This window comes from Gadus chalcogrammus, chromosome 6 (assembly GCF_026213295.1).
Source record: "Gadus chalcogrammus isolate NIFS_2021 chromosome 6, NIFS_Gcha_1.0, whole genome shotgun sequence".
NCBI lineage: Eukaryota > Metazoa > Chordata > Actinopteri > Gadiformes > Gadidae > Gadus > Gadus chalcogrammus.
In genome coordinates this window covers 20,087,084-20,104,897 of record NC_079417.1, presented here as the reverse complement: position 1 = coordinate 20,104,897, position 17,814 = coordinate 20,087,084, and the positions used below count along the sequence as shown (strand labels likewise).

General features: G+C 48.8%; 1 protein-coding gene across 3 annotated transcripts in view; it reads right to left on the bottom strand.

Annotated features, from left to right (window-relative positions):
- The window catches only part of adgrd1 (adhesion G protein-coupled receptor D1), a 34,968-nt gene that overhangs the window by 11,044 nt on the left and 6,110 nt on the right, over positions 1–17,814 (bottom strand). For 2 of the 3 annotated variants that reach the window (XM_056592160.1, XM_056592162.1), the window contains 6 exons: positions 16,803–16,964; positions 16,421–16,471; positions 15,735–15,861; positions 15,062–15,169; positions 13,090–13,165; positions 11,712–11,853 (listed from right to left, as the gene is read on the bottom strand). In XM_056592160.1, coding sequence (XP_056448135.1) covers positions 11,712–11,853; positions 13,090–13,165; positions 15,062–15,169; positions 15,735–15,861; positions 16,421–16,471; positions 16,803–16,964 — 666 coding nt within the window. The remainder of the gene's footprint in view (positions 1–11,711; positions 11,854–13,089; positions 13,166–15,061; positions 15,170–15,734; positions 15,862–16,420; positions 16,472–16,802; positions 16,965–17,814) is intronic. The other variant, XM_056592161.1, reaches the window with a different exon arrangement.

Genomic DNA, 17,814 nt, shown 5'->3' with positions numbered 1-17,814 from the left:
GTTTGAATTAACGCTGTCCCTCCTTTCCCCCGATATGTCATCCGTCGAAAACAAACAGTGAGAGAGCCAGGCCGCCTGCACACCGTAGCGGTGACACGCCTCTCCTGATTGGCCCAGAGGCCCAGACGCCTGAGGCCGGATAAGTGTATGTTGAGATCGACCGTCTTCCCCCGTTTCCTCCTGGAAAATGTGAGAGTCAGAGAGAGAGAGAGAGAGAGAGAGGAGAGAGAGAGGGAGAGAGAGAGAGAGAGAGAGAAGAGAGAGAGAGAGAGAGAGAGAGGGAGAGAGAGGGAGAGAGAGAGAGAGAGAGAGAGAGGAGAGAGAGAGAGAGAGAGAGAGAGAGAGAGAGAGAGAGAGAGAGAGGAGTGCGACTGACGGCAGGTCTGTCTAATTCCTGGTCTCATCGGCTCCATGATTCATAGCGGCTCAATACGTCGTAGGCGCTGTAACACAAGAGCTGCTCTTACTCTGTCCTATCTCCTCTGCAGGCAGCCTCTGCAGGCCTCCTGGTCAATCCACCCATAGAGAGAAGGGACAGGGGCTAGATCAAGGGTGATTGGGCATCGTATACACACAGCTTCTTCTAACCCCCCGACAGGGACCGGCCTTGCTCTCTCGTACATCGAGTAGCACTGCTTCCTGGGCCAAAGTCACCCTGCAGTGACTTGGAATGGGTCGATGTTATGGGGGCGGCATATCGCTTGCTCCTCACTCTCCTTCATACCATTCTCTTTCCAATCCTGCCTCAACTCACCACAACCACTGAACTCATCATCTAGCCTGGGTAGCTCCGCCCATTCTTCCGGCGAATTGAGTTCTCTCTGCACAAGGGTCTGGAGAAGAGCAATACATTTCTTTCTGCTTCCGATACATTTTTGCGGGAGCCAATCACCAAGCTGGCTTTTCCCCTTGGCGCGCTATTGGCTGGTTTAACACAATGACGACAGGGAAGCGACGGTAAGCAGCCAATCGCATACAGAGTCAGTTGAACTAGGCCCGTTGATCACGCCTCTTGTGCTGAAGATAATGACGGCAGCTTCCCCAGACCAACGTGCAGTTCTACGATTGGCTTGGTCCGGTAATAGCCAGGCTACTCGTCATCTACATCGAGTTCAGAGCGAGGGCCGTTTGTGATTGCCTGTAGTACAGGAAGTCCGTCAACACTGAATCCCATAAACTCATCATGGTCACTGGATTGAAATACAATAATAAAGTCTGCGAAAAAGGAAGGGTGCATACAAATCAGATCGTCACATAAGTGTGGAGTGGCGCTTGGCCTGAAGTCATCTGTAGCGACTGTGTGTCTGGCAAGGCCAGTATTTCAGGACAGGGATGCGAATCCCCATGTCACTTGTGAGTGTTAGAATGCACATTGAACCCCCCCCCCCCCGTCCATGGGTTTCACGAACAAAGGGAGTTAAATTACACACCCGCTAACACGCAAACACACACACACACACGCGCACACGCACGCACACACACACACACACACGCACACACACACACACACACACACACACACACACACCACACACACACACACACACCACACACACACACACACACACACACACACACACACACACACATACACACACACACACACACGTATAGGAAAATGCTGCATTGAGATGACTGCATCGACTCAGGTGCGGGACGTAAGCAGAACCAGCTGTGAAGGTATAGGCTGTTAACGATTAAGGGGACCTAGCAGCAGGGAGGGGACCCCTCTGTGAGGTCGACATGCCTGTCCTGTGGCACAGCGTTTCATAAAAAAATATCGAGGGTAAGGGGAGATTTGAAGCAGAGCCCGGGTTGTGAGCAGCTGGCTGACGATATGCTCTCAGCTAATGGCTCCGCGTTCCTCTCGCTCGCCTCCAGCCCTGTGATGGCAAACAGACACGCCGTGACTGCAGACCCATTTTCTGCCTTGCAGACCGGTTGGCTGCTGGTGGGAGGGGCATATCCGTCCGGTTGATCTAAAGCATATGGGTTTCGAAGGCATCGTTCATCCCTTAAAAACGGTTGGGAAGGTTTGGGCGGAGAATCCGTGGCATTCTTCCTGTCCCATCTGCGTGTAATCCCTCCATGACAAAAGAGAGCAGTTAGTGTTAAGCCGTTGGACCCTGTCGGAGTGTCCGTCAGACAGACAGCCCTGTGAGTGACAGAGCTGGTGCGATCAGCCCTCTCTGTGGTTAGAGTAGCTGTACCCAGCTCTGACATCGAATGTCTCTCCTCATCCAAAGCCCCGGGGAGATACTGGGACGAGCCACAGTGTAGCTTTCCAAATGGTTAGAATACGGGCAAGGCAACAGATATCAGTGTCAGCATGCAGTGCCAACATGCTAAGGCATTTTCCCACTTACACACACACACACACACACACACACACACACACACACACACACACACACACACACACACACACACACACACACACACACACACACACACACACACACACACACACACACACACACACACACACACACACACACACAGAGGCCCACATACTTACACACACAGAGGCACACACACAAACACAGACACACGCACACAAACACACAAACGTGCATGTACGCAAAAGCATGTGTGCACACACACACGCACACACACACACACACACACACACACACACACACACACACACACACACACACACACACACACACACACACACACACACACACACACACAGCCACATATAAAGCCAGACTCTGTGCAATTCCTCCCTACCCTCTTTTGTTCTACATTATAGACTATTTGAATGAACTTCACGGATGAAAGACAATGTAGCCTGAGACATATTTCAACACAATACAAATCCGAGTTGTGCTTAAACAAAACATCTTCAGAGGCTTGAAATATCAGATGAGCACTCAACAATTCTGTTGAGTGCATGAGAAATTAAGTTTCCTTTTTTTATAATGGACATTTCAATTTTCCCCAAATTTGCGGGAAAGCCAAAGTGCTCTCTGGATCGCAATTCCAAAAAAACTGCATGTGGTGCTGATATCATCTCAGAACAACACGACTGCCAGCAGGAATCATAGTGGCCATGAAATGCAACCCTACAGTTAATCACCCTCACGAAGCCACTTTCATTAAAACTACAACGACCGTCCCTCCGTGACTAAGTGTTTACGACACACAAAGGCAGGGTTATTGAGTTAGCCGGATTGAGACGTCGGCTTTCTGACTTGACAGATCGCATTAGACATGGCACATAATGTATTCCAGACAGCCGATGTACACCGCTGATGAGAAGGGTAATGAAAACGCCTGGTTTTCTCTGTATGTTTAGGGGAGTCCCATACGGTATATATATATATACGATCAAATGGCTTGGCAACAAAAGGCTGAAAAAACAAGGTATCGGGTTCACGTCTAATGCACACAGACATCAGTCCTCCCTTCATACAAACGTTTATTACGTATAAATATACATACCAGTTGATCTAATTCACAATATATATATATATAGGTATATATGTATGTATATGTGAATACGGCCCCTGATGTACAGTATATATACTGCACATCAGGGGCCGTATTCACAAAGGATCTTAGGGCTAAAAGTAGGTCCTAAACTGGCGAATTTAGGAGTAACTCCTAAAAATAATGGGATATAATAATTTAGGACTCCTAACTTTTTTCACTAAGAGCAATTCACAAAGTATTTTAGGCCTAAAAGTAGCACCTAAGTCTAGGAGAGCTTAAAAGTCCTCAAGAGGACTCCTAACTCAGTAAGACCTACACAAAGAATCGTAAAATGGCTGCGAGACTAAATGTTTTGGAGACAATGGAAGACTGTGAGTTAATGAAGAGATATAGGCTAAATCGTGAGGGTATTAAACTTGTTGTGGAGTTAGTGCGGGATGCAATAACATCCCCGACTAACAGGAATAATCCGATTAGTCCTGAAATAAAATGTTTGGCAACACTACGTCATTTAGCGACAGGGAAAATGCAATTTTGAAATGCCGACGATTTAGGAATATCATAACCATCAGTCAGCCGTGCCATAAACCAAACTATCAACGCGCTCTCTAGACCATATATCATCCAACAGTTTATCCGGTTTCCTTTGGACATTCTACAATTACACAGTATCAAAGCCAACTTCATGGCAATTGCAGGTAGTATGCCCGGTGTGGTCGGTGCTATTGACGGGACACACATAAAAATAATGCGCCATCAAAAGATGAGGACGTGTTCGTCAATAGGAAGAAAATGCATTACAAATGCATCAACACGCAGGTTGTTTTTGATGCACATTTTAACATTTCTACTGGATGTTGTTACAAAGTGGCCTGGAGCTACCCATGATTTGCGCATTTTAATGGAGAGCGGTCTGAGGCAGCTTTTTGAGAGGCACTATGTACCAGTTGGGTGTCACTTGCTGGGTGACAGTGGCTATCCCTGCAAGACGTGGCTCTTGACACCCTACCTCAATCCACAACCGGGAGCACAGTTAAAGTATAACATGCAGGTGATTACGCAGATTACGCTTAGTCCTGTGCGTAAAACACATCGTAATGGCTCTTTGACGCCTTTTATTTGTTGAATCCATATTTATTATTGTTTACTGTGTTCCTCCATATATGTTAGAGCACACAAACATACACGAAATGTTGTGGAGAGAGGATTTGGGCAGATGAAACTTCGGTTTCATGTCCTCCATGGCGAAATACGCTTCACCCCGGAGAGGGCAAGCAGTCATCACTGTATGTGCCATTCTACACAATCTCTGCAAGCGGAGAAACATTCCACAGCCAGACGATGATGATGATGATGACGACGATGAAGAGGACGATGACCACGATGATGATGATGATGATGATGATGATGATGATGATGATGATGATGATGGCGATCAACATGACAATGAATTTTTCCGTGTGGAACCGAGTGGACTGGCATTTAGGGATCACTTTGTGAATACACGTTTTAGGTAAACACCTTGGCACAAATCGGTCAACACACATTTGTGTAGTTAATAACATTTATCATATATATATAATATATCATTATCGTGGTCTGCACAAACTTGTCATCATGAGTGTATTCTGCTAACTGCACTATAACTACTTAATAGGAATTCCTTTCTAGCCTAGGCTATTTCCTTGTTTTTCGGTGATTTAGTGGGCTCGTCTGAACAACCAATCACCGCACTGACGAGAATCGACGTAATCCATAGCAACGGCGCGTCACTCTTAGTTCACTCTTAGTGATTCATCCTTAGTAAGAGTAGGGCTCAGCGGCTTTGTGAATAACTTTTAAGAAAAAACTCCTACGTAAATTTTTTTAGTGCGAGTTAGGAGCACTCCTAGCGGTAAGATAAAATGCTTTGTGAATACGGCCCCAGATAAATAGAACCCAGTTAAACCACAGTGTTGCTCCATGAACCACATGTAGAGAAAGCAGGCCGCAGCCACAGCCGAGCGCGGGGACACAGAGAGGAGCGAGAGGCCGGGGTGATGTCATGCTACCAAGGGACGTGTAGCGAGCCATGCAGCTGTGGTTCTGCAGACCCAAAACAACGCAGAGAGTGCTGAAAGGCCTGAGAGGGTGTGAAGTAACATTACAGCCAATTAAACAACTGCGCACATCTCGCCGTTGTTTTGATGGAATCGCTGCCGGAGCTTGTGTCAGGGGTTGGGCGGGGGGGGGGGCATTATGGGTTTGGGTGGGCAGGTTCATGGCACAACCACAGCAGGGTGGGGGGGGGGGGATTCAAGGCTTCTCCACTCTGCGGACCAGCCATGAATTTAAAAGTGTTAGGGAACTCAGAAATCTCCATGTGTCGCCTGTCTTTGAGGAGTCAAGGGTTTCATACAGTGACTGAACGGGACCAAGCGAGAAATGGCAGGACCACAGTTGTGGGAGGCGTGGTTGGTGTAGTGGATGTTGCTGTTTCCACCGTCGGTGTGGTGCAGCTCTTAGGGATCAAGTGACGACGGGGGTAGCAAAAGCATGGGACTGGTGGTGGTTCAGTGAAACTCTGGATGCAATACTTCTGGAGAGTCGAGACCAGTGACTGCTAGGCCGCCATCTGTAATTGATCAACACGCTGGCTCATAATCATGTGACTGCGAATGTGTGAGTGTGTGTGTGTGTGTGTGTGTGTGTGTGTGTGTGTGTGTGTGTGTGTGTGTGTGTGTGTGTGGTGTGTGTGTGTGTGTGTGTGTGTGTGTGTGTGTGTGTGCGTGTCTGTGTGTGTGTGTGTGTGTGTGTGTGTGTGTGTGTGTGTGTGTGTGTGTGTGTGTGTGTGTGTGTGTGTGTGTGTGTGTGTGTGTGTGTGTGTGTGTGTGTGTGTGTGTGTGAGAGAGTAGGAGATGTATGTGTGTGTTGGGTGGCTATAAGGGTGTGGGTGGTTTAGGGAGAGAGTGAGCGATCGTGAGGAGAAAAACTTGGGAGAGAGAGAGAGAGTGAGGAAGAGAGAAAGCTTGAAGGAGAGAGGGAGAGAGAGAGAAGAGAGAGAGAGAGTGAGAAAGAGAGAAAGCTTGAAGGAGAGAGGGAGAAAGAGAGATAGAAGAGAGAGAGAGAGAGAGACGGAGAGAGGGAGAGAGAGGGAGACAGATTAAGAGAGAGAGAGAGAGAGAGAGAGAGAGAGAGAGTGAGAGAGAGAGAGAGCAGGAGAGAGAAAGAGACAGAGATTTAAAGAGAGAGAGAGAGAGAGAGAGAGAGAGAGAGAGAGAGAGAGAGAGAGAGAGAGAGAGAGAGAGAGAGAGAGAGAGAGAGAGAGAGAGAGAGAGAGAGAGGGAGAGAGAGAGAGACATTTAGTTTGGGCGTTTGCTCAGAGTTATAAAAAGCCTGGCAATAAGTGAGTGCTATTGTTGTTTAAGTTATGATGGCGGCAGAGAGGGCTGATAGCAGTGTGGGTTCATAAAATAGGAAAGAGATTGGGGTATGAGGGTGTTTGTTTATGTTCACTGTGTGTTTGTTTATGTTCACCGTTGCTGTTGAACAATTAATCCATTATTTGTGGTCGCGTAAGGAAACTCCAACCAGTCTAGACGTCCTCGAGTCTCCACCCTTCCTGACCTTCTTCCCCCCAGACTCCACCTTCCATGGTTCTCTAAAGAAAACCTCAATTATTGGAAAAAGTTTCTTAAACTTAAGAACTAACCACTGCCAGAGTGGGATTAAAATTCACACTGATTTGCTAAGTAAAGACATCCATTCTAAATCACAGTTTAATCCCTCTAATCATATGTGATTAAGTCACTTCTCCAGGGCTGGCCAACATCTCTGCCAAGATCCAACAGCCAAGAGCCAGGTGGACCTGCTTTCTAGGTAGCCGGTGAGCACGGTATAGCACAGACAACGAGGCAGGACAGTAAGACAGAACAGGTGTGTTCGTTTAGAGAAATACAGCTGGTCTGGTCCAAAGATCTCAATCACAGGTTGATAGAATGGAAAAGCCTGGAGGGATGTATCTCTTTAAGAGGCAGGTCCAAATGGACTGTCAATAAAAAAAAAAAATCATAGATCCGCAATCTGGATCTATAAAAAGAGGATTGCAGTTATCGGAAAAGTCACTACCGTGTGAATGCGAGCTACGATTCCTAAATCAAACGTACATTTGAAGTCTTGCTTTTACCAGAGGATTCTCCGGGCCCCAGAAACGAGGGGGCCTCAGTGCTGGGCTCCTGTTGGCCTGCATTCAGAAGAAGCCAAACTAACACAGCTCTTTATTAGCCCATAAAGTCAGGTCCTGCTTGTCAAAATCTGCTTTTTCAATCCCTTCTGCGTTTGACCCTTGAAAAAAACACAGAAGATGGCCTTGCTCGTGAAATCAATCTTTCCATTTGTTCACCTCATTCCATCGCTATGATGCTCAGTGAGAGGAGGGCAGGAGAGGGAGGATCGGAGGGAGATTACTTTATACATATGTACGCTTAGTGTTTAACCACACTCCCCCCTCTTCTCCTCCCCTCTTCCCCCTTTTTCCCCCCTCTCATCTCAGCTTTTTCTCCCCCTCATTGCTTGCATTTTTTTCTCCTATTTCCTCCATTCGTCTCCCGTCCCTCGCTCGGTGTGAATCTGAGAAAGACCACAGCTATGAATCACTGCTGCCGGGCCGGGCTCCGTCAAGGAGTGCCTGGAAAGCTGTGAGAAAACCCATCATACCTTGGGTGTGATTTACCCTGTGTAGTGGCTAGGCCTTCCAAGCCGTGAGGGACTAAACGTTGGAGAAGACACTTGTGACGCTCACAGTTATAATATTCCAGTTCCATCTCTTAGTCTCCGTTTGATCCCTTACTCTTTCTCTTCAGGAAAACAACACAAACTGATGCCGGTGACCGAATCTTGAATTGGTGTGTGTAAGTGTGGTCAACAGGAAGTGATCACTCCCAAGCTCACTGTCTCACTCTCTGCCAATGCCAAAAACAAACAAACAGGTGAATGCAATCACACATGACCACCTAACTACCGCCACCGCCGGAGCCCTGGTGAACACGCCCACCACCCAAAGTGAGAGTGCCGCAAGCAATGTAAGACCACAGAACTCCCACACCCTGGATACCGAGAGCGGTTTTCTCGGCTACACTCTCCAACTATAGCTCAGCCCCAGAGATGGGTGCTGCTGGCCAGGCAGTGCAGTGCCCTGAAACTCTGTCATGGCGGTGGAGGGAGTGAGGGGTGGGTGTCAATCAACGGGGTTGGGGGTCCAGGCTCTGGGTCGGTGGATTCCACGGGACAACGGACTGCTCCGCTGATCGGGACGGGTGTCAGATAGAGAAGACGAACGAGCGAGGACCTCTTCTGTGTCCGTCAAATTAGTTTCTCCTTCATAGTTGTTCTGTGTTTTCTCTTTTGTCGACCGTAAAGAACACAGGGCCCTTTTTGTAACCATGACTCTGGTTGGCTCTTGAAGGAAGGGAGAACTTTGAAATATAGGTGCTCCCTGCTAGCTTTTAATGAAGTAACTGGGTGCCTGTCTCCTCCAGTGCTACCTCCTAAAGTCTAAACAGAGAGGTCAATCGCAAATCACCCCTCTGAGCAACGGGCCCATCGCCATGAGAGGCCGTCTTGCAGAGGACTTGTGCAGACAGTAAAGAGGGACATAAAACAATGAAGGAAAGGTCTGCCTCACACTGCGACGCTGCCTGTGGACCACTCTGCTCTCTCTCCCTGCATGCTTAAGAGGCTAATAGGCACAGAACCAGCTGCCAGACAGATTACAATTCCGAAAATATTGTTCATGCTCTCGCTCTCCCAACGCCAGATCTATCGAAACCAAGAGCGGTAACAACAAAGAACTTATTTCTCAACCATTTCTTGGTCACAGCCAAGAATGACGTCTGCCAGAGCATGACATCATTTCTAAAAATACAACCTTGAGGCGTATATACCGTTTTGGTGGTGGTGCCGCGATACGTTCCAATCAGCATGCGTTAGCGTAAAAGCACAACGGCGCCTCGTTCCTGTTCGCAGTGGGCTAGTGGGTAAGGAATGCAAGCGGGCAGATTTATTCTCGTCTTCACAAAGCAAGGCGACCCAAATCTAACAGAAACACCTAAAGGCGACATGCGGACCCACCAAGGCCGCCGGCCTCTGGGGCAGCAGAGAGCAGAGCAGCACAACAAAGGTCCTGATAGTGTCTTGTAAAACAAACAGCCTAATCGTTGTCGCAGGAACCGGGCCAGATCATTGTCACATAAACATTCATTTCACATGGGAAAATGATTGGGGGGGGCAAAGAAAGCAACAAACAAAGCTTTGTTTCAATGGCTCCACTAAAGCTGCATGGTTTTCATTTGCATCCTTAGAAAGTGCAAATAGGAGAGTGAGAGAGACACTGGGAACCCAATGGTTATTCATTGGAGGAAGTGAACCTTTTTATTGTCACTGTTGGATGACTTGCATGGTTGATCACAGGATCCCTCATTCCTGGTCAGGACCTGAGCTAACATTGAAACGAGGCAGGATTATTGATTCTTAGTGACCTTGTCATTCTGCCTGTGATAAACTGCAGATGACACTGCTAATTGCCAAAAATCTAGTTAGAGCGTAAAGGAAAACTTGGACAAAGACAGACTCCAGTGTCATGATGTTATCAGTTCATGATCACACAATCGTGAAGCGCCACAGAGGCCGTTGCTTTCTAACGGAGGGGCAAGCCATCGCAGGACCAATTTTATGAGTCAATTTTTCTATTTGAATTTGAGATTACCAGCAGCATTTTCCCCATGGAAACCTGGCAGTTTGTCCTTAAAGTTCCTGCCACATAGCTGTGCATGAAGAAAATGAAATGTTGTTCATAAAAGCAAGTTATTGTTCCTCTCAAAAGGCCCTGCAAGCCTGCACGGTCGGAATCTCTCTATAATCACGCTGGCTCTCTGGACACCACATGCTCTGTGGAGGAACACTTAGTGAGGCTCACGGAGTCCAGCGTGTTTCCTTCCCCTGAGACCCCTGGACTACCGCTTGCTCTTCTTTGTATGAAGAAAAACAATCTCCATACGGCGGCCAGAGATGGATGGAGTTGAGGGGGTGGTGGTTTGTGAGTGTGCATGTGTGTGTGTGTGTGTGAGTGTGTGTGTGTGTGTTTGTGTGTATGTGTGTACGTTTGTGTGTGTGTGTTTGTGTGTGCGTGTGTGTGCGTACATGCGTGCATGCGCGTGTGTATGTTTGTGTGTGTAGGTGTGTGTGTGTGTGTGTGTGCGTGCGTGCGTGTGTGTGCGTATTTGTGTGTGTGTTTGTGGACAGGCGTGCATGGGTGTGTGCGTGTGTGTATGTTTGTGTGTGTAGGTGTGTGTGTGTGTCTATTTGTAGATAGATTTGTGTGTGTGTGTGTTTGAGCGTGTGTGCATGCGTGTGTGTGCATGCGTGTGTGTGTGTGTATGGATGTTTGTGCTGGTGGAAGGCCATCCCTGACTATGTAAACCAAGAGCCTCTTCCTCCTGATAAGGTGATTTTCGCAGACGCCCAATCATCCAGCCCACTGCTGACCTTCTGGAAACACCAAAGTTCACCCACCATTTTTCCAGCATGAATTACTCACTCAACTGGAATTGTGTGTGTGTGTGTGTGTGTGTGTGTGTGTGTGTGTGTGTGTGTGTGTGTGTGTGTGTGTGTGTGTGTGTGTGTGTGTGTGTGTGTGTGTGTGTGTGTGTGTGTGTGTGTGTGTGTGTGTGTGTGTGTGTGTTTTCACAGCTGATAAGAAGGGACCAAATTGACCAAAACAATGTTTTTGAGGACATGGGTGAAGATGAGAGAGAACGACCGAGAGCAAGAGTGCGAAAGAAACCGAGAGAAAGAGAGAGAGAGAGAGAGAGAGAGAGAGAGAGAGAGAGAGAGAGAGAGAGAGAGAGAGAGAGAGAGAGAGAGAGCGAGAGAGAGCGAGAGGGAGAGGGCTAGCAAGAGCGGGAGAGAGAGCTTGAGCGAGAGAGAGATAGCGTGAAAGAGAGAGAGAGAGAGAGAGAGAGAGAGAGAGAAAGAGAGAGACAGAGAGAGAGAGAGAGAGATAGAGAGAGAGAGCGAGAGAGACCGAGAGAGAGGGAGCGAAATCGAGAGGGAGAGGGAGAGAGCGAGCGAGAGAGGGAGAGAGAGCGTGAGCGAGAGAGAGCATGAAAGAGTAAGAGAGAGAGGGAGAGAAAGAGAGAGAGAAAGAGAGAGAGGGAGAGAGCGAGAGAGCGAGAGAGAGCGAGACCAAGAGCGAGAGCATGTGAGAGAGAGAGACAGAGAGAGCAAGTACTCACCAGCACATGTGTGAGTACGATCTTAATGAGCGGTGATCCTGACAGGTTGACTGACAGGGCAGGCGAGGGCTCGACCTTCAGGGAGATCAGGTAGCTGGCAACCTGGATCTTATGGTCCTTGAAGTCTGCTGCCCCTTTAATCCTGAGAGGGAAAGAGCGAGAGCGAGAGTGATAGAGAGAGAGAGAGAGAGAGAAGAGAGAGTGAGAGAGAGAGAGAGAGAGAGAGAGAGAGAGAGAGAGAGAGAGAGAGAGAGAGAGAGAGAGAGAGAGAGAGAGAGAGAGAGAGAGGGAATTATTGATCTTCACTATCAATTATAAAGTGATTTGATATCATCTCCCTGCCTGTAATTGCATGATAACATTCCATGTTTGTTATAGTTGAATAAAACAAGAACCCAAAAAGAACAAACGCAGAGGGCCTATTTCCGTATCATGTCAAAGTAAACAGTGTGGTCCATCAAAAGCACCATGGGGCCCGCCTCCTGGTGGGAGCGGGACCAAGGGGGACACCAAATGGTCCTGGAGCTAATGGCAGGGTGTATCACTGGAGGAGGGGGGTTAGATCAGGGCTGATAAGAACGTGGCCTTAGGCGGCCCACAAAGTCTGTTTGGAGCAGGAGGGGGGCCGGCTGGAGGTCTGTGTGGAGCAGGAGGGGGGCCGGCTGGAGGTCTGTGTGGAGCAGGAGGGGGGCCGTCTGGAGGTCTGTGTGGAGCAGGAGGGGGGCCGGCTGGAGGTCTGTGTGGAGCAGGAGGGGGGCCGGCTGGAGGTCTGTGTGGGCCAGGAGGGGGGCCGGCTGGAGGTCTGTGTGGACCAGGAGGGGGGCCGGGCCCGAGGTCTGTGTGGACCAGGAGGGGGGCCGGCCCGAGGTCTGTGTGGACCAGGAGGGGGGCCGGGCCCGAGGTCTGTGTGGACCAGGAGCCATGACCCCCCACTTGTTCTAAGTCCGGCCCCCCGCTACAGGAAGCAGTTTCTGACCCGATTACACTCACAGCATTCAATCACCTCTATTCATCCAAGAGCAGCCTGATTGTTGGCTTTACAGTAAACAAGTTAGCCAATCGTAAACAAGTCCTGGTTTGAAACAAAAAGTTTGAGTAATAACAGAATTGAACAGAGCATTGTGTTTTGGGGGGAGGGGGGATGTTGTTGTGAGTGTGTGTGTGATTATGTTTATGTTTGTGTTGTGAGTCTGAGTATGGGCTTGGGTGTGTTTGTGATGATATGTGTGTGTGTGTGTGTGTGTGTGTGTGTGTGTGTGTGTGTGTGTGTGTGTGTGTGTGTGTGTGTGTGTGTGTGTGTGTGTGTGTGTGTGTGTGTGTGTGTGTGTGTGTGTGTGTGTGTGTGTGTGTGTGTGTGTGTGTTCCAGATTCCTCTAACCTCGTCTTCGAGGGGCTGATCTCTTTGTAGTAGCTGTGCATGTTGTGGTAGAAGAGACCCACAATGGTGGTTTGAGCTGTGGGGAGAGAGACAGAGACACAGACAGAGAGAGAGAGAGAGAGAGAGAGAGAGAGAGAGAGAGAGAGAGACACACACGCGCGCACACACACACACACACACACACACACACACACACACACACACACACACACACACACACACACACACACACACACACACACACACACACACACACACACACACACACACACAAATAATGAGAGAGTTCAACAAATAGAGATGAAGAGAAGGATACTTTAAAGAGAGTGAGAAGGAGAGAAGGAGAAAACTAAAGAGAGAGAGGGACCAAAAAAGAATTAAAGAGAGAATTGCAGATTAGAAAGAGACAGAGAGGAAGACCGTCCGACAAGGATAGAACAGGACGGGCTGGGTCAGAGGTTAAAGTCCTGGGTGGCAAGCTGAAAATGTGAAGCTCTATCGCTAGAATGTAAAGTTAATTAGCACCGGGCTGGCGCTGCCGGATAGCATGGGCGAGCTAATGGGAGCGCCGCGAGCTCACAGCAGGACGAAAGGGGTGGGGTGCCATGGGTGGGATCGGAGTTAGGGGGCTGGTGGGGGGGCTGGGACGTTGGTTGACCTCCTGTGGATGTTGGTAAACAGTATAAAGCAACATGACCCTTGAGAAAATAGAGAGATGAAGGTGAGTATAAGAATCACTCGCAAACAAACAAGGAAGTCCAAAGATAAACGTTCAAATTGGGAGGATATCCTTGATGGGTTTTTTCCGCTATTTGAAAATGGCCCTCAAATCGAGCCAACGACTCGACTGCAACATCCCTTCTGATGTCTAACAGATGAACTCCCATGCCTGCCTGTTAGATCAGACAAACAAACATACCACTCATATGTATTGTCGAGCTTCAAAACATTTTCTCATTATGGAAAAAATATTCAGCAAAGTTCTTGTCACGTAAAGAGCGAACTATTTTCTCTGCCGTTATTCATATTTAATGATAGCTCTTCAAGCCCTTGCTTCAAAACCCTGAGGTGCCTTCAGTCTGCCTCTGACTGGTAAGCGATAACACAAACATAACGACACTGATGATAGCTATTTAATAAACGATGAGGAGAGCTTAAGTGCAGGTAAGGTAAGCGCTTATACTCAGGGGCTGCCAGGCAGACTGGATACAGAATAACCGTTCAACAAACAGAGCATTATTCCTAATTCGTCTTTTATTTTTGTAATAAGGAAAGATAAATAAGCTGACTACACGATTAAAGGGTTTCCTTTCCTTCGCATTAGGTGCTCACCTCATTCCCTTTCTGCTCACATTAAATCCGAGCCACAAATACCACGTGAAACACCGAGAGCCACAACCACAGAGGCATGGCGCTACCGTCCCGTCCCACGCCGCGCTAAACGCTTTCCATCCCTGCACTGACTGTTAATGGCCAATAAACATCATTTCCCAGTGAGGTAATTAGGGTGTCTGCGGGAATGTGCTCTGCAGCACCAACCTGTGGGGTTCCCTTGGTGATCGCGCCAGACCTAAGCATGGCTGCTGCTGAATTCTGATCGCCACACAAGCAGAACATACAGCTGTTCTGCTTCAATAGCGTTAGGGGAACATTTCGGGAATCACACCGAAGTTCTGCTCAGTGTCTAAGATACGATCGAGTTTTGATTTTAACGACGTGATATTCTTAGGACTTTAACAAAATAAAATCAAAGCTTTAGGTGAGAGCTTTGATGTGGTTGAGTAACAGTCATAAAATATTTCTCAGGCAACGGGATCTTTGCTTGGCAGATAGTGAGGCCAAATCGAACATGATGTTATTAAGCGAAAGCGTGAAGGAGATGAGAGTTGACAATACAGGCTACACCTAGTTTAGCATGATTTGCTTACGTATTAAAGAGAATGAGCAGCCAATCAGCCGCTAGGATACTCACACTGCATGGTGAAGGCCTCACCGGGCACGGAGATGTAGCTGTGACCCTGGGTGGGGAAACGGTAGTGTTGCTTGTTGAAGTTCTGGGGCAACTTCATCAGAGAGTAGTCTGTGGATTCAAAAGTCAGGAAACAAATCCAATAGGTTTAGGTGCATGAGGGACGATAAAGGGAGATGAGATGGAGGTGGAGGAGGAGGAAGAAGAGGAGGAGGAAGTCAACAAGGTGGAAATCAGATCAAAGACGTCATGGTATCTCTGGGGAGAAGCTACAGGCAACCTTGTTTCAGTTGGCAGACAGAATATTATGGCATTAAAGTCCAGACTCACACCCATGCGTGTTAATGTGAGTGTGCGTGTGTTTATGGATGCTGGGTGGTCGACACATGCTTATCTGATCCAAACTTTCCTCTGTCATGGTCAATACATGAAAACACATGAGGTCACTTTGACGTTCACACACTCATCTCCGGCCCTCCCAAGCGCCCCTGCACAGAGACCTCAACACACACACACACACACAAACACACACACACAAACACACGCACACACACACGCACACACGCACACGCACACACACGATGTCCGTCGCAATGTTCCCCTCACAACAACAAACCTAAATTCCCCCCCCCCCCCCCCCCCAACCTCCCACCCACCCAACCCTCCAAAGACTGACCCGCAACAAATGAGGTCCCGGCCAGCGAGACCAGGGACTGGGGGCTGGGCTGGAGATTGGTCACCATGTGCTCCATGACTCTGTCCACCGTCTCGATCAGACCACTGACCACCGCGCTTGAGTGCTGCTGGATAAAGGAGGGGGGGGCGGGGTGGTGGGCGGGGGGGCGGGGGGGAGAGGAGGAGGAGTGTCAACCAATCAGAAACCTGGGGAGATGTCCCAAGGCCGCCGCACCATGTCGCTTCCAGGTCCGGCGCTGCGTTACTCAATCACGCTCGTCACGACAACACAACAACCGCCAAAGTTCCAGACAATAAAAAGCAGATTTCTGATGAGTGGGTGTGCCAGCGTAAGCCCTGCCTGCAATCGGCGGACGTTGGTCTTAACGCCTTTGCTTCCTGAGAGCCGTTGCCTTAGATGTTTTTTTTGCCAAGTGGCTGTGAAGTTCTATTAATAGTATTTCTATGTTAAAGCTCTGTCCTGCTCCACTGCTCAGCAGACATGGGACCATCTGGTTCAGCTTGTCTCCTTTCAAACAGCTTGCCTCAAAACGTCAGGCACTCACCAAAGCTCGTATTGTTGTAAACATCTCTGCAAGGCTATGGCTGTTGAACCCTGTTGTCATGTTTGGCTGTTTGCTTTGTGATCATCGTTTTGTGTTGTGATGTTTCTCAGAACGAACTCACCTCCGAAATGGCCGCAGTAGACAGGACTTCCTCCACGCTTTTGAGGAACGCCTTGGAAGGAAAACGGAGGTGATGAAACCGTTACTTCATGGTGCGCAACACAGAACCTGTGTGTTCACCAGCTTTGCGTGTGCATTTTAGGGCATTATAGCACGCTTTTGTCCAAAGCGACCGAAGAATTTATACACACATTCACATTCCGACAATGCTGTAAGCCATGCAACCAGCCAGCTAGTCAGGAGCAGTTAGGGTTGAGTGTCTTGCTCAGGGACACCTCGGTACTCGGACGAGAAGCCGGGGATTGAAGTAGCAACCTTCAGGTTACAAGTCAACCCGCTCTACATCCTGAGCCACTGCAGCAGTGTGTGGGCCGCAGCAGTACCTGGGTGAGGTTGTTGGCGCTGTCCTGGGGGATGGTTCTGTTGGGAAGGTTTCCGGGCAGCTCCGCTATGGTCCTCCATTTGGGCACATCCTCGGGGATCTGGGGGTCTTGGGGGTGCTCGCCCTGGTGGTGGACCACAACCAGGCTGGCCTCCGTGTTCTCCTGCACAGACAGACGGCAGAACCCCATCCCAACAGGTGACGCAAGACCATGACTGTGGCGAGACAGAAGAGCGAAGGATGAAAGAATGAGATAAAGAGAGTGCGAGAGAGCGAGAGCGAGAGAGAGAGAGAGAGAGAGAGAGAGAGAGAGAGAGAGAGAGAGAGAGAGAGAGAGAGAGAGAGAGAGAGAGAGAGAGAGAGAGAGGGAAAGAGAGGGAGAGAGAGAGAGAAAGAGACGGAGAGAGAGAGAGAGAGAGAGAGAGAGAGAGAGAGAGAGAGAGAGAGAGAGATAGAGAGAGACAGGGAGAGAAAGGAGGCGAGAGAGAGGGAGAGAGAAAAAGAGAGAGAGAGAGAGAAAGAGACAGGGAGAGGAGGGAGGGAGAAAGAAGGGGATAGAGAGGGGGAGAGAGGGAGGGAGAGACACTAGTATACATCAGATGTTTTGGCAGCACTCTGTGGATCTAGTTCATTTCTCTCTTGTGGCCCACAGGAAGCCATTTTGTGTTTGGTGGAACAGCTGTCTCTCCTTATTTTTTCCTGCTTTTTCTAACCCCCACAGTGGTTGTTCAGTAAACAGGACATGTACTTTCACATATGGCCACAATACCGTCCCAGCTCCAATTCTCCTTCTTCTTCTCCTCCTTCATCTCTCTCTCCTCCTCCTCCTCCTCCCTCTCCCTCCCCTCCGATTCCTCCTCCTCCTTCTCCTCCTCCATTTCCTCCTCCTCCTCCATTTCCTCCTCCTCCTCCCTTTCCTCCTTATTTTGTCATTGTTTGATTCAAACTGTGGCCTCGCCTGCAGTACTATCACGCTGCGTTAACTAGCTCCTAAATCATCCCTGATCGCTATT